General features: G+C 43.2%; 2 protein-coding genes across 4 annotated transcripts in view; one reads left to right on the top strand and one right to left on the bottom strand.

Moving 5' to 3' along the window:
* LOC135508732 (protein kinase C-binding protein NELL2a-like) overlaps nt 1–4,139 on the top strand; it is a 99,318-nt gene extending 95,179 nt beyond the window's left edge. For both annotated transcript variants that reach the window (XM_064928961.1, XM_064928960.1), the window contains exons 19-20: nt 3,175–3,399; nt 3,627–4,139. In XM_064928961.1, coding sequence (XP_064785033.1) covers nt 3,175–3,399; nt 3,627–3,668 — 267 coding nt within the window. In that variant the 3' untranslated portion in view covers nt 3,669–4,139. The remainder of the gene's footprint in view (nt 1–3,174; nt 3,400–3,626) is intronic.
* Nucleotides 4,140–12,658: 8,519 nt separating this feature from the next.
* The window catches only part of LOC135509505 (transmembrane protein 117-like), a 68,905-nt gene continuing 64,784 nt past the window's right edge, over nt 12,659–16,779 (bottom strand). For both annotated transcript variants that reach the window (XM_064930229.1, XM_064930228.1), the window contains exon 8: nt 12,659–16,141. In XM_064930229.1, the coding sequence (XP_064786301.1) occupies nt 15,465–16,141 (677 nt within the window). In that variant the 3' untranslated portion in view covers nt 12,659–15,464. The remainder of the gene's footprint in view (nt 16,142–16,779) is intronic.

Genomic DNA, 16,779 nt, shown 5'->3' with positions numbered 1-16,779 from the left:
GTTGCAGTAGGACACAAGGTTGTCTAGCCAAGGCAAATCTCTGGCAAGGCTCACTAAACCAAATGTCACCAGTAAATGTCATTCTCACAGACGTTTTTTTGACGGACTCTGATGTGTACTGAGATTCATAATACTGTTTCTGAACTAGAAAAGGAAAGATTGAAGAAATGAGTTTCTGATCTAGAGAAATAGGTTTTAGTGACTGACCCACCTTCCAGGGCCCATGTGAAGGTGATTAAATGACATCCCATACTGTGTCATGAATACCTATAGTCTAAAGCTATACCCACTGCCTCTGGCAATGGGGAAAGAGTTCTGCTTCAGGGGAATCACACTTAAAATGTTTACTCACTAAATGAAGGCAGGGAGCACACATTAGCACAGCATGTGCCTGTATTTTATAGCCCACTAATTTACTACAATATCACTAAAATGCAGAGCTAGCTGATTTTCAGCGATATTAAATAACCCGATGGGAGACTTACAGCAAACTAAACTCATAAGCAGTTTTGAGTTTCTGTGTGCGTGTGTGTGTGTTTAACTTGCACATGCTGATTTTTACATTTTCAAAAGAGGTGTAAACCACTCACTTCAGGGATGAAAATGTTATCAGAACTGGGTGATGCGGAATCATATATAGAAAGGTGGCCAACATTATGACCTGTATTCACTGGCTTATTGAAACGGCTGCTGGAGAAATCCAATAAGGGTTCCCCAACTGGTGGGTGATTTCATTTGACCCCCACCAAGTTTTCTGAGCAAAAAATAAATTATATTTTTTTATTATTACTGTTATTACTATTATTACTATTTTAATTTTGGAAATCTGTTCCAAATTGGTCTCATGCGCAATATAGAGATGCGCTACATGACCAGAAGTATGTGGACCTGCTTGTCAAACATCTCATTCCAAAATCATGGGCATTAATATGTAGATGGTCGCTATAAAAGCCTCCACTCCTCTGGGTAGGCTTTCCTGTCACGGTCGTTTAGAGAGGGATTGGACCAAGGTGCAGCGTGGTAGGCCTACATTTTTACTTTTATTAGAATGACACCAAAAAACAACAAAATACAAACACAAACGTAACTCTACGTGCAAAAAGCAACTACACACAAACAAGATCCCACAACTAAAGGTGGAAAAAAAGGCTGCCTAAGTATGATCCCCAATCAGAGACAACGATAGACAGCTGCCTCTGGTTGGGAACCATACCTGGCCAACAAAGAAATAGAAAAACTAGAATGCCCACCCAAATCACACCCTGTCCTAACCAAATAGAGAAATAAAAAGGCTCTCTAAGGTCAGGGCGTGACATTTCCACTAAATGTTGGAACATTGCTGCGGGCTCTTGCTTCCATTCAGCCACAAGAGCATTAGTGAGGTCGGGCACTGATGTCGGGCGATTAGGCCTGGATCGCAGTCTGCATTCCAATTCATCCCAAAGGTGTTCGATGGGGTTGAGGTCAGGGCTCTGTTCAGGCCAGTCAAGTTCTTCCTCACCGATCTTGACAAACTATTTCTGTAAGGACCTTGCTTTGTGCATTGTCATGCCAAAACAGAAAAAAGCCTTCCCCAAAATGTTGCCACAAAGTCGGGAAGCACAGAATCTTTGAGAATGTCAGTGTATGCTGTAGTGTTAAGATTTTCCTTCACTGGATCTAAGGGGCCTAGGACGAACCATGAAAAACAACCCCAGACCCTTATTCCTCCTCCACCAAACATTACAGTTGGCATTATTCATTGGGGCAAGTAGCGTACTCCTGGCATCCGCCAAACCCAGATTTGTCCGTCGGACTGCCAGATGGTGAAGCGTGATTCATCACTCAAGAGAACTCGTTTCCACTGCTCCAGAGTTCAATGGCAGGAAGCTGTACATCACTCCAGGTGACACTTGGCAATGCACATGGTGATGGCCATGGAAACCCATTTTATGAAGCTCCCGACAAACGGTCTTGTGCTGATGTTGATTCCAGAGGCAGTTTGGAACTCGGGAGTGAGTGTTGCAACCGAGGTCAAATTATTTTTGTACACTATGGGCTTCAGCAATCGGCGCTCTCTTTCTCTGAGCTTGTGTGGCCTACCACTTCTTGGCCTTTCAACTTCACAATAACAGCACTTACCAGGGCAGCTCTAGCATGGCTGAAATTTGACTAACTGACTTGCTGGAAAGGTGGCATCCTGTGACTGTGACATGTTGAAAGTCAGTGAGCTCTTCAGTAAGGCAATTCTACTGCCAATGTTTGTCTATGGAGATTGCATGGCTGTGTGCTCGATTTCATACACCTGTCAGCAACGGGTGTGGCTAAAATACCCGAATCCACCAATTTGAAGGGGTATCCACATACTTTTGTATATATAGTGTATTTGATCATAGTTATGGCGCCGGAGGGGATGGCTGACATTTTTACAGGCTTCTATTTTAGTTTGTTTTTTCACATTGTTTGTAACTCATTTAGTATTTATTATTCGTAGCTGTCTATTTACCACCACAAGCTGGCACTAAGACCGCACTCAACAAGCTGTATAAGGCCATAAGCAAACAAGAAAAGGCTCATCCAGAAGCGGCGTTCCTAGAGGCCGGAGACTTAAATCTGTTTCACCTCATTTCTACCAGCATGTCAAATGTGCAACCAGAAGAAAAAAACTCTAGACCACCTTTACTCCACACACATAGATGCATACAAAGCTCTCCCTCACCATCCATTTGGCAAATATCACCATAATTCTATCTGCCTGATTCCAAGTATTAATGTATTTATTTTATTTAACCTTTTATTTAACTAGGTAAGTCAGTTAAGAACAAATTCTTATTTACAATGACGGCCTATCCCGGCCAAACCCTAACCTGGACGACACTGAGCCAATTGTGAGCCGCCCTATAGGACTCCCAATCATGGCCGGTTGTGATACAGCCTGGAATCAAACCAGGGTCTGTAGTGACGCCTCTAGTACTGAGATGCAGTGCCTTAGACCGCTGTGCCACCCGGGAGTCCAAAATCTCTATCTTTACATGATCATTTCTTGTCGCCTCAAGGTAGTATATAAGTATACTGAAATATTTGACAAGGGACAGGAACTATAAAATTGTAGGGATAATTGACTGTATATATTACTGTCTATCCCTGTCCCAGTGATATGACTCCAGTATATTTGTCTGCCTCTCCCTCCTACAGCAGGGTCAGGTGGACTGCTGGCCCTTGTCGTGCCCGCCAGTAGACTGTGAGTTCACGGTGGTGCCCGAAGGCGAGTGCTGTGCCCGCTGCATCATCGACCCCTGCCAGGCCGACACCATCCGCAACGACATCACCAAGACGTGCACGGACGAGCATGGCATCCAACGCTTCAGCGGCTCCTCCTGGGTCAAACATGGCACTGAATGCACCCTCTGCCAGTGCAAGGTAACAGCCATGGATATTTATTATATCTCTGTAGACTTCGGCCAACTATCCTCCATATTGGTACCAAACTCTCCATGACTATCAAAGTTCTAAATGTCAGACCAAATTTGCTATTCAGTGAGAAAAGTAGAAATAGCTCATTCTGAAGTAGAGAAAATTCAAAGAGTAGAACTGTATTGTGGTTGAATTCTAACAGTGACTCACTCTCTCTCCTCCGCCTCTTTCAGAATGGACATATCTGTTGCTCAGTGGACCCCATGTGCCTTTAGTTCCTGAAGCTCTGAAGGCACCTCCCTGTACATTGTTATCCATGTAAAAACAACCTGCATTTTCCACCCTCCTGTCCAACTTCTTTATACCAAATACAAACATGTATCATAGAACACAGATGATGAACTACAGTAGGCCTTCCCACATGCCCTCTCTCTGTGTTCAGCCTCACCAATCAGGGTGACCCATGTGCATTGAGGAACACCCCCGAATCATCTGCAACATGACACTGTAAAATACTATTATGCTGGCATGACTGTGCTCATCGTAGAAACATTTAGCTGATTTCTAAACTTTTAATCTCTAAATGATATCCTAGGTAGTGATCGTTTTTAGTCTTCATTTTACTTTGCCACATTATGAAAGTTGTCTATATTTTGTGGTCCTCTGTAGGATTACTTTCCATTTTGTATTTATTTCAAGGCTTGTTATTGTGTAATAGTGAAATAAAGTATTTCCATTTACATTAATTGAGTTTGTTTGAGCTTGTCTTTTTTCATGACATTCTTGTATTGCTCATCGAGAACTTTGATATCCATTTGATTCCAAGCATTACTCTTACTACACATTCTGTGGTCACAATAATGTCAAAAACTCCTCCTCCCAGGTCTCCTTGACCTGAATCTTCAATCAACACAGATGATGACAAACCGCTTGAGCTTTGCCTTCTCAGACGTCCCCACTTCCTGTGATGAGGACAGCGACGTGAGAGTGAGGTCCTGTCAAAACATATGTAAGCTTGAAAGCGTGTTAAAGGAGAGGAGAGCTCATCTTGGATGTGACACCAGCAGTCACAGCATGTAAGAGGTACACATCCTCACGGCTAACCTTTCACATCTATTATTCATTCATTGCGCTGGTGGGATTCCTCTGTCTGCCCTGCTGCCTGGGTACATCGTGGTGGTGATTACATTGTTTATTTAAAAAAGCATGATTATTTCACCTTTATTTAACCAGGTAGGCTAGTTGAGAACAAGTTCTCAATTACAACTGCGACCTGGCCAAGATAAAGCAAAGAAGTGCGACACAAACAACAACACAGAGTTACACATGGAACAAACAAACAGTCAATACAGTCAATAATACAATAGAAAAAATCTATATACAGCATGTGCAAATGAGGTAGGATGGAAGTAGGATGGAGAATGGAGGTAAGGCAGTAAATATGCCATAGTGGTGAAATAATTACAATATAGCAATTAAACACAGGAGTGATAGATGTGCAGTAGTAACTGGGGTGCAATGGAGCAAAATAAATCAAATTAATAACAGTATGGGGATGAGGTAGTTGGATGGGCTATTTACAGATGGTCTATGTACAGGTGCAGTGATCTGTGAGCTGCTCTGACAGCTGGTGCTTAAAGCTAGTGAGGGAGATATGAGTCTCCAGCCTCAGTGATTTTTGCAGCTCTATCAGAACATCAGCTATCTGGATTTGGGTGAAGGAGAAATGGGGTAGGTTTGGGCAAGTTGCTGTGGCGGTGCAGGGCTATGGTGTAGGGGTAGCCAGGTGGAAAGCATGTCCAGCCGTAGAAAAATGCTTATTAAAATTCCCAATTATTGTGGATTTATCAGTGTTGACAGTGTTTCCTAGCCTCAGTGCAGTGGGCAGCTGGGGTGAGGTGCTCTTATTCTCAATGGACTTTACAATGTGACAGAACTTTTTGGAGTTTGTGCTACAGGATGCACATCTGTTTGAAAAATCTAGCCTTTGCTTTCCTAACTGCCTGTGTATATTGGTTCCTAACTTCCCTGAAAAGTTGCATATCGCGGGGGATATTCGATGGAAATGCAGTACGCCACAGGATGTTTTTGTGCTGGTCAAGGGCAGTCAGGTCTGGAGTGAACCACGGGCTATATCTGTTTCTCGTTCTACATTTTTTGAAAGGGGCATGCTTATTTAAGTTGATGAGGAAAGCCCTTTTAAAGAATAACCAGGCATCCTCTACTGATGGAATGAGGTCAATATCCTTCCAGGATACCTGGGCCAGGTCGATTAGAAAGGCCTGCTCGCTGAAGTGTTTTAGGGAGCGTTTGACAGAGATGAGGGGTGTCGTTTGACCGCAGACCCATTACGATTGCTGACATCCTGGTTGAAGACAGTCGAGGGGTATTTGGAGGGCAGGTTGGTTAGGATGATATCTTTGAGGGTGCCCATGTTTACGGATTTGAGGTTGTATCTGGTAGGTTCATTGATAATTTGTATGAGATTGATGCTAAGCATGTCCCAGTTTAGGTCACCTAACAGCACAAGCTCTGAAGATAGATGGGGGCAATCAATTCACATATGGTGTCCAGGGCATAGCTGGGGGCAGAAGGTAGTCTACAGCAAGCAGCAACAGTGAGAGACTTGTTTCTGCAAAGGTGGATTTTTAAAAGTAGAAGCTCAAATTGTTTGGGCACAGACCTGGATAGTAAGACAGAACTCTGCATGCTATCTCTACAGTAGATTGCAACTCCGCCCCCTTTGGCAGTTCTATCTTGTCAGAAATTGTTAGAATTGTTATAGTTAGGGATGGAAATTTCAGGGTTTTTGGTGGTCTTCCTAAGCTAGGATTCAGACTCGGCTAGGACATCCGGGTTGGCAGAGTGTGCTAAAGCAGTGAATAAAACGTAATGTTAACATGCATGAAACCAAGGCTTTTACAGTTACAGAAGTCAACAAATGAGAGTGCCTGTGGAATGGGAGTGGAGCTAGGCATTGTAGGGCCTGGATTAACCTCTACATCCCCAGAGGAACAGAGGAGGAGTAGGATAAGGGTACGGCTATAAGAACTGTTTGTTTAGTACGTTTGGAACAGAGAGTAAAAGGAGCAGGTTTTTGGGCACGGTAGAATATATTCAAGGCATAATGTACAGATGATAGGATGTGAATACAGTGGGGGTAAACCTATGCATTGAGTGACGATGAGAGACATATTGTCTCTAGAAACATTGTTTAAACCAGGTGAGGTCACCGCATGTGTGGGAGGTGGAACTAAAGGGTTAACTAAGGCATATTGAGCAGGGTTAGAGGCTCTACAGTGAAATAAGACAATAATTACTAACCAAAACAGCAATGGACAAGGTATATTAACATTAGGGAGAGGCATGCATAGCTGAGTGATCATAGGGGTCCAGTGAGTAGCTCGGCGGGCCGGTGACAGCTAGCGGGCCGGGGCTAGCAGAAGGGCCTTAGAGGGACGTCGCGATGGAAGAAGTCTGTTGTATGCCCCTCGTGCTATTACGTCAGCAGACCAGTCGTCATGGATCAGCAGGGCTCTGTGTAGTAAAAGGATCCAGGCCAATTGGCAAAATAGGTATAGTGGCCAAAGAATTTGGCTGGTGGGCCTCTTCAGCTAACAGGCTGCGGCGAGCAGGCTAGCAGATGAGCATTCAGGGGACGTCGCGATGGAGGAGCCAGTTGAAAAACCCTCTCGGGCGAATTAAATCGGTAGTCCAGTCGTGATGGGTCAGCGGGGCTCCGTGTCGGCAGTAAAAGGGGTCCAGGCCAATTGGCAAAATAGGTCCGTCAGCCCAAGGAGTGGATGACGGACCTCTTCGGCTAGCCGGGAGATGGGCCTAGAAAAGGCTAGCTACAGGCTAATTGGTTCTTGCTTCGGGACAGAGACGTTAGCCAGGAGTGGCCACTCGGATGCAACTAGCTGCGATGATCCAGGTGAAAAGGTTCAGAGCTTGCGGTACGAATCCAGAGATGTGGAGAAAAATAAGTCCGATTTGCTCTGGTTTGAGTCGTGCTGTGCAGACTGGCGAGAGTTGTCCGGACTAAAGGTACCTGATGACCGCTAGCAGTGGCTAGTTAGCTGGCTAGCTGCTTTGGGGTTCCCGGTTCAAAAGTTTAAAAAAATAGCAGATCTATACCACATTGGGTGAGGCGGATTACAGGAGAGTATGTTGAAGAGTATGTTGAAGAGGTTAAGAAAAAAAGAATATATATATAAAAATATATATATATATATATACACATATATATATACACATAGAAAAAAGATATATACACGGGACGCAACAAGATGAGGACAAAAGACATCTGACTGCTACGCCATCTTGGATTCAAGATTAGTAATAATAAGAATAATGTATTACATTTCTATTGCGCTTTTCATAAGAATTTCAAAGCATCAAACTAATAAGCAATACACCATCATGCATAGCCTAGCTATAGTTAGATCAACCAAAGAGGCCGTCTTTGAGTTTATCCTCCAAAGATGGAGAGGTGCAGTTCATGGCTTGATCAGAAGGTGGTCAAGGAGATGGTTGAGGAAGATTCTATTGACGATCGTGTAGAGGGCTACTCTGGGAACCAGCCTGAGTCAGCCTGAGTCATGTAGCCACTGGACTTCTCCTTCACAATGTATAGCACCCACTTGGGTGATGCCTCAGCAACTCTGGGCCAGAAAGCTGCTTGGAAGTTGCATAGGGCGGTGCACAATTGGCCCAGCGTTGTCTGGGTTTGGCTGGGGTAGGCCGTCATTGTAAATAAGAATTTGTTCTTAACTGACTCGCTTAGTTAAATAAGGGTTAAATGTTCAAAAATAATTCCTGTTTTCAAAAGATCAGGAACTAGCAGCCAGGTGAAACAAAAAAGCTCAGATGCAGCTTTCAAACAAAAACTATTAGACAGCTAGCTAGCCAAGCCTAAAATAGTCCATCTGCAAATCTGTGGGTCAAAACAACCAGAACTATGCAATAAAACTCAATAAAAACACTTTCAAATAATATATAGTGCAGTTCAGTAGTCAACCCTGGGATCAAGGACCATCAACATTGGTCTGATTTTGAGTGGTGTTTGAAGTTTAGGACTTTCGTAACTCTGCTAATACACACACAGTACTGGATTTGATGGAGAGCTCTCATTTGTTCAATACACATCTCATTTGTTCAATACACATCTCATTTGTATTGTTCCGGGTGTTTCCTGTATCTCCGGAGGTAATGTCAACACTTGTATGATTCAGAGTACGCCACTTAAAACCCCTTATATAATTAGCATATCAATTTACGGGCTGGCTGGGAGGGATGAGTTGTGCCTAAAGAGACTATATATTCCTCCAGTGGGAGTAGCCTCTGTCTAACCAGCTAATTCCCTGAGTTTCTCAAGCCGCAGCTACTTATATTAACACCTCTCTCTCTCCCCTTTTGACATGTCAAAAGATTAATACAGCCTTCTGTGTGTGTGTGTGTAGCACCCATATACAGTGGAAAGAAAATGTATGTGAACTTATCAGGTAAAACCAAAGTCTTATTTTTTATTTAACTAGGCAAGTCAGTTAAGAACACATTCTTATTTTCAATGACGGCCTAGGAACAGAGGGTTAACTGCCTGTTCAGGGGCAGAATGACAGATTTATACCTTGTCAGCTCGAGGGTTTGAACTTGCCAACTTTCAGTTACTAGTCCAACGCTCTAACCACTAGGCTACCCTGCCGCCCCGTGCAAACTGTGTTGAAGTGACAATGTTTATTGCAGCAACAGGGGCAGGCAAACGACAGGTCAAAGCCAGCAGCCGTCGATAATCCAGAGTGGCGGCAAAGGTACAGGATGTCGGGCAGGTTCAGGCAGAGTAGTCAGGCAGAGTGGTCAGGCAGAGTGGTCAGGCAGAGTGGTCAGGCAGAGTGGTCAGGCAGAGTGGTCATTCAGAGTGGGATCAGAGTTAGGACAGGCAAGGGTCAAAACCAGGAGGACGAGGGGAAAATATGGGTGACACCTGGAGGGTTGTGGGGACAATCACAAAGACATGTGAAACAGATCAGGGCGTGACAGAATTGTGAGTGTTTTTTATAGGGCAAAGCCGCTCTTACCAATCTCTCCAATCTCATCTCATTGATTGAACTACAGGTTAGCTGACTCCTGACTCCAATTCGCTTAGTCATTAGCCTAGGGGTTCACATACTTTTTCCAACCTACACTGTGAATGTTTAAATTATATATTCAATATAGAAAATACAAATACAAATACAATAATCTGTGTGTTATTAGTTTAACCACACTATGTTTGTCTATTGTTGTGACCTAGATGAAGATCAGATCAAATTTGATGACCAATTTATGTAGAAATCCAGGTATTTCCAAAGGGTTCATATACATTTTCTTGCCACTATATGTGCGTGTACGTGTGTGTGCATGGGTTGTCTGGAGGGGCTGGTAGCACATTGGCAAGGGCACCATCTGGCAGGCTTTGGTCCAGTGACTCCTAGCCGGTGGTGGCTCCTTGCCAGGGGCACAGGGGTAGTGGCACAGCGGGGCAGAGTGGTTGTCCAGCTGGTTCCTAAATGTCCAATTTTTCATGGCGGGGTTAAACCCACCGCAACAGATGTCTCCACCCACAGGGTGGCCACATTACTGCCTGTCCTGTGTTCATTATTAATGGACACTCATGTCATTGGGTTTGGTAAAGGCAGGAGGACTAAGGCAGTGGTGCGGCGCAATAGTTGTACACAGAGATCTGTAAACACTGTAGCCTTTGTAAACCATTTGTTTACGACATGCGTGTTAGTTGGCATTGACAACTCTCAGTGCATCCAAAGGGTAATGTATTGCAGGTCAGTCATCCAACATTATTGAACCATTTCATAGGTCTAGGACGTACAGTGTAGAATGCTACAGTAGCTTGACTCCTCTCTGTAGGGGACCTGGTTAATATTCTCTGTGTGTCAGAAGGAGCGGTAGAGGCTCAACCTCAACTCTTTAATTATTCATTGGCAAATTTGTTCTTATGTAAATCCAACACAGTGCTGACTCTGCTATGTGTAGCAAATCCACCAATTAGCACTAACATGTCCGGCTCCAGCCTCCATTAACTAGATGTGATATACAGTATGTACTGTAAGGATGTGACTATTTGGCAGACGGTTGAGTACACTAAAGCTGAAATCACTCATTTTGGATTTTCCCAGCAGGTGTTGTCACTAAGTAGTTACAGTAGTGCCAATATTGCTCGAAGCTATTCTAGCTGGGAAACTACCTCTGCTACATAAGTATAAGGTATTCGTTCCACGGTACGCCACCACCATTGCTTAACACAAATCCCTCAGGCCTCGCTGATAAAAATGAACTCTTGCCGCCTCTCCGTTTCAAAGAAAAGGAAGCAAGAAGAAATAAATCGGTGTAATACTTTTTTTGTCTGTAAATCTCTTTTCCGAACAAGTGACTGAATGTTGGCTACTCAGGGACTCGTCTGAGCCTGCCGTCCCACTGTTAAGCATCTGAGGCACAGTAGGAATCAGGCAAGGATAACATCACCCACAGCGGCAGACATAGCTGACAGACTGAAACTGTCTTTAGGCCAGTCAATCTCAGGAGAAACTGTCCCTGGTTCCCACTGATAGATTCACAGGAGACTCACTGTTAACACACTTAAAGTTGAACACAAATGTGTTAGCAGCAATTCCATGTGAAGTTGGTGACTATTCATCATTTACAGAAGGGCCTACTTTACCCATTGCAGTAACAATCTCATTTTGGGAGTACACAACTTGGGCACAGACGTCCCACTTTTCTTACCCCAAACATTACTGTGTTCCTTCACTTACTGCATACTCTGAAAAATCAATGTCTCATTTCTCACCGAAGTGGCAGACTGGGAAAGGCTTCAGCGTAAGACCTAGCCCTCTAGCAGTTTCCCTTATCCCACGACCTACACTGTAGAGTGCCTTGTTGATGGTTTGACTGCCCAGTTTGCCTTTTAGATGCATTCTCATACACCTCAGTCACCCCCAAGGTTTGACATTGCCTGTATCTTTGGAAACTATACAAGAATACATGTACTCATGTAGAATTAAACCGGTCCTTAGCAAGAAAAAGGCACATCTAGACCTAATGTCATGCACAGGGCTGTGTTAAATGTATGTCTGTGTAGCTACTACCATTACAGTATATCTCATCATACCTTGTGTAGATACAGTACTAATACTAATATATTAACTCATATCTTACATATTACATGTAATTGGGTCAGCACCTGCATGGAGTTGACCTGAGGAGTTGCATGGCAGCAGTGTCACTATGCATTATATCTACACTACTGTATGTCAAATGTAAACTAGTTTCAGCATTGTAACAGATACACAACCTCATTCTACACTATACAATGTCTTCTGAAAGTATTCAGACCCCTTGACTTTTCCCACATTTTGTTCCTTTACAGCCTTATTCTAAAATTGTTTAAATTGTTTTAATATGATATTTGCACAAGTATTCAGACCCTTTACTCAGTACTTTGTTGAAGCACCTTTGGCAGCAATTACAGTATTGAGTCTTCTTGGGTATGACGCTACAAGCTTGGCACACCTGTATTTGGGAGTTTCTCCCATTCTTCTCTGCAGATCTTCTCAAGCTCTGGACGCTGCCACCATGCTTCACCGTAGGGATGGTGCCAGGTTTCCTCCAGACGTGACACTTGGCATTCAGGCCAAAGAGTTCAATCTTGGCTTGGTCAGACCAGAGAATCTTGTTTCTCATGGTCTGAGAGCCTTTAGGTGACATTTGGCAAACTCCAAGTGGGCCTTCATGTACCTTTTACTGAGGAGTGGCTTCCGTCGTGCCACTCCACCATAAAGGCCTGATTGGTGAGGTGTTGCAGAGACGGTTGTCCTTCTGGAAGGTTCTCCCATCTCCACAGAGGAACTCTGGAGCTCTTTGTCGAGATCAGTGTGGAAGAACTTGACTTCAACCCCATCTAACACCTTTGGGATGAATTGGAACGCCGACTGCGATCCAGGCCTTTCGCCCAACATCAGTGCTCGACCAAACTAATGCTCTTGTGGCTGAATGGAAGCAAGTCCCCACAAAAATGTTCCAACATCTAGTGGAAAGACTTCCCAGAAGACTGGAGGCAGTTATAGCAGCAAAGGGGGGACCAACTCCATATTAATGCCCATGATTTTGGAATGAAATGTTCAACAAGCACTTTTGGTCATGGAGTGTATCTCACATGGATATTCTTTGTCAACTCCACAAAGTATAATTAAGGGCACGTCACACTAGCCTGTAGCAAAATGTATTCATTTTATTGATAGCATTATTCAACGGACATTTATTGTAGCCAACATGTTAAAAAGAGATATCCTTTGTTTATTAAAAAACACACAACCACACACACAAGGATGCAAACTATCTGTCAGTTATGCAATACAATACCATGTATAACAGCAGGGGGAACATTCAGTTTCACCCAAAGCACAATACATTACAAATATATCACTAGATTACTTAAAGTGAGATAAACACACTCATTTAGCCATTACCTCATACATTTAGCAATGTGTTGCCTGTCGCACAGCCATATCTCCAAAATGAAATAAGTTGAGCTGTAATGGAGGACTTTGATCTGTAAAGTGTAGAGGGGGATCACTGAACCAAGGGTCATACACCACTTATGTTGACTACATTGACCTCTTCACAGAATTGGCCATCCTCACCCTCTCTGACACACACACACACACACACACAAACACACACACACAAAGGCATTGTTAGAAAACACTTCAATAACAGAGCATTGGTATACAGTAGTCACACACCTAACGTATGTGATATAACAACTTTCACAACTCAAGAAAATCTCCCACTATCTTTTGCTTGTCAGCTGTAAGTAAATAGGTCTCCATGTGTCCTCAAACCAAACCATGACCCCAATACTGGCTTTGAACCAGGGTCGTAATAGTGGTACATACAGTATACTGCTGGGGTATATGATATGGGTGCAGCAATTAGGTGCAGCAGTTAGATTTGGTGAAATTCTCTCCCCTTGTATAACAAAAGCACATTTACCAGGCCAAGGGCAAATGACCTTTCATTCACTTGCATTTGTTTGAGTATAATTACCAGATAGATAAGCGACCATGAGTTGACTTTTGTTTGTTATTTGAAAATAGATGATGCCTAGGAGCTATCTTACATCCAGAAAATAAATAGGTCATCATGATAGCATTATTATCATCATCATGAGGCTTAGCAATCCAGGCATTTCTATGACTACAAGAAAATAAACGCATGAAGATGGGATATGTGAGAATGATCAAGGATGACAAATGAATTGATAAATCAGTCCTGAAGTCTGAAAAGGTAAACGTAGTCAAGTGAAACACTGAAAATGAACAAGACAGACACATATCATCAGACATCATTTGTTTTGCTGCAGCTATAGACTGTAAGCTATAATACTGTATTTTGGACATGGGTCCTTTAGTGGATGTGGGTTATCAAGGCCACCTCTTCAGCTGTAAAACTGCAGTGTTACAATAAACTAGCCATGACAATTGGGTGTCATGCATCGCGAGACCTTGGGACTATAAGGTTTTAAACTAATTATTCACAAAAGAGTTGCACTTTAGGTCATTCACATGTAAAATATGTCTGAATTGTGAAAAAGTCCATTCACCATGGAAAGAATATCTGAAGGTTTTATCTGCGCAAACACCTTTGAACTTGGCGCTGTAAGGTACTATCTGCAATCCAATCACACAAGACTGGGTTGTCAATCAAAAACTATTGTTAGTAAGGTGATATACTTTTTGAGTCATGAAAGAGGAAGACATCACAAAACAGTCTTGAAATCTGGGACTTGAAAAATACTTATTATCTCAAAACCATACATTTTGCAGATAGAATCTTATAGCCCACAGTCCTCGATTATTGATATCATAGGTTCTGGTCCTCATTTGCAATGACAGATTTTTTTCATCACTTTTACAGAAGAATGGCCATCACTTAAGCCCTTTGTGGTAAAAAAATAAATAAATAAATAAACACAGGAGCCTTAGACCATGTTTAAGGCCCATTGAAGAGGCATTACTGTTTATATCAGTACGAAAAACCTCCATGGAAGGAGTATTTGACCAAAATTACTAACGTACAGTAACACATTTGATTGATAACTAGGAAGTAGTTTACTGACTAAGACCAGAAAAATATGTCCGTTTACTCATCCAGACCAATGATGCTATTAGGATATATTTTATTTGGCATCAGTTTATCAGATGTGTGATGAACATTAATTCATATATTTGATGATGTGATTGGAAGGAATCCTTACATGATTGTACTTTTATTTTGAAATTGAAATCATTGCAACATTCTGTGGCAGATAGAATCTTATGGCTGAAGCCAGATTGACATCTCAGAACCATAAGTTTCTATCTGCGTTTGCAAGTCCCTAAAAAAAAAAAAAACATTTACAAATGTCTTAGGATTTTGGTACTCTGCAATTTAGATACCTTTAAGGTGAGGACCTTAATAGGTTATGAATGAAGAATTCACTACAAAACAGTTCTGAGATCTGGAATGTGAAAACTTTCATGCTCAATATCTCAGAACTATTCTTTGCGCCGATAGAGCCTTATAGTCCCGAGGTCACGATCGACTGTAGAAGTAGTTCTCCCACATAGGCACCAAAATGCGTCACGATAAGAAAATACACCGTGCTATTAGAAAAACGTCAAATCAAGCGATAGCACCATGTTGACAATATGACTTTGCAGTGAGGGAGGTTAAAAATAACCTGTTTGTCATTGTGTTGGTGTCACCTTAGAGATCTTAAAAACACGGTCTTACAAAAAGACTGGTCGCCAAACCAAATAGTCCAGAAGAACCCAAGAGGCCAGTGTAGCTACATCCTCTGCTGTAGGAACACTCAATCAGTGTTGTGTTCAATATCCACCCAGACTGAAAAGATCTGGACTGAAATTGTCTTTCAGTTTGGTCTTAGTCTGTATTCTCTGGTCTCATATCCTCCCTTCAGGCTATGTGTCTGTCAGCAGCAGACAGTGGCAGTATTTCCCCTAAGGGCAGTAAGGTCAGGGCGGTGAGAGTTTACTGACTTCAAAGGAAACCGCTGGTTCTCCCGTCTCCGCGCTGTCAATGACTATGCTGGGGTGCGTCTCCTGGGTCTCCGTGGAAACAGGCGAGATGGAGTTGGTGGAGCTGGCGGTGTGCGGAGCCAAGTGCCCGTCCACTGACAGCAGCATGGGGGTTCCGGAACGTTTGAGCGTCTCGCTCATAGAGATGTGCACCTCCTCTGGCGTGACGCCCATGTCCTTACTATACTCCGACGGAGACTTCCTCTTAATCCTCTCGTACGTCTTGTCCACCTGGCTCTCCGGGAAGGTCTCGCTGTCCTGGAAACGTCCCAGCAGCCAGATGAAGAAGCCAAAGAGAACAAAGGCAGCCAGGCTGGGGATGAAGGCCAGGCACTTGATGTCCAGGCTGGCGCCCACGTAGCGGCTGTGCAGGAACATGTCCCGATGGACATACGAACGGTTGGTCAGCGGATCTACGTTGCTGGAGCGCCACTTGTAGGTGAGCGTGCTGCGGTTGAAGTCACCCAGCGTGTGGGGCTCCTCCACGGTGAAGATCTTCTCCCCTGGACCAACGTACTGGCCGTACTCGTAGGGCTTGTAGAAGATCTGGTTCTTCCACATGTTCAGGTCCAGGATCAACACCAGGAAGATGATGCCGTAGTTGAACCACTTACCTGCAGGGAGAAAGAAATGGTGTGGCAGTTACAGTAACTTCTTTATGAAAAAAAATCAAGAATAATTGCATATTGTTTTGTGCCCAAGCTGACTTTGACATGTCCTTTCATTCACTGATTGCTGTACTGTTGGGACAAATTAGAAAGCTTTTATGAATCTAAGTCATCCAAGGTAATCAATTCACAAAACACAGAAAGACAGACAGTATGTGTTAAGGCACTTGCAGGTACTAGGTTGCTGAAGGATTTTTTAAAAATCAATAATGACTAAATAATGTATACATTTGGCGTAGAGTTATAATTCACAGAGTGGTCTGTTGTTTGTTAAAGAATATGTTGGTACATAGGCCAAGAGGAAGGGTCAACAGACAACTCGTGTCCACAGTGAAACTAACAACGGGAAATATGTCTGGTCCCCAACCAGGAAGGGGAAAAACCGTTGGGCTGCAGTACATTGTGTAACGTGGTAGCAGAAGATAAGCAATGTGTATGTGTTGGAATTGAATTGAAAAGCAGCTTTGTCATGATCCAGGAGGAGGAGGGACATTTTCGTAAGACATGACGTTATGTGTGATATGTAAACTAATGTACATGTGATTATGGGCAGAGCTCTCGGGAATAAACGCTACAGATGAATT

This window comes from Oncorhynchus masou, chromosome 22 (assembly GCF_036934945.1).
Source record: "Oncorhynchus masou masou isolate Uvic2021 chromosome 22, UVic_Omas_1.1, whole genome shotgun sequence".
NCBI lineage: Eukaryota > Metazoa > Chordata > Actinopteri > Salmoniformes > Salmonidae > Oncorhynchus > Oncorhynchus masou.
The sequence above is the reverse complement of the archived record's forward strand: the minus strand, read 5'-3'. Positions and strand labels throughout refer to the sequence as shown.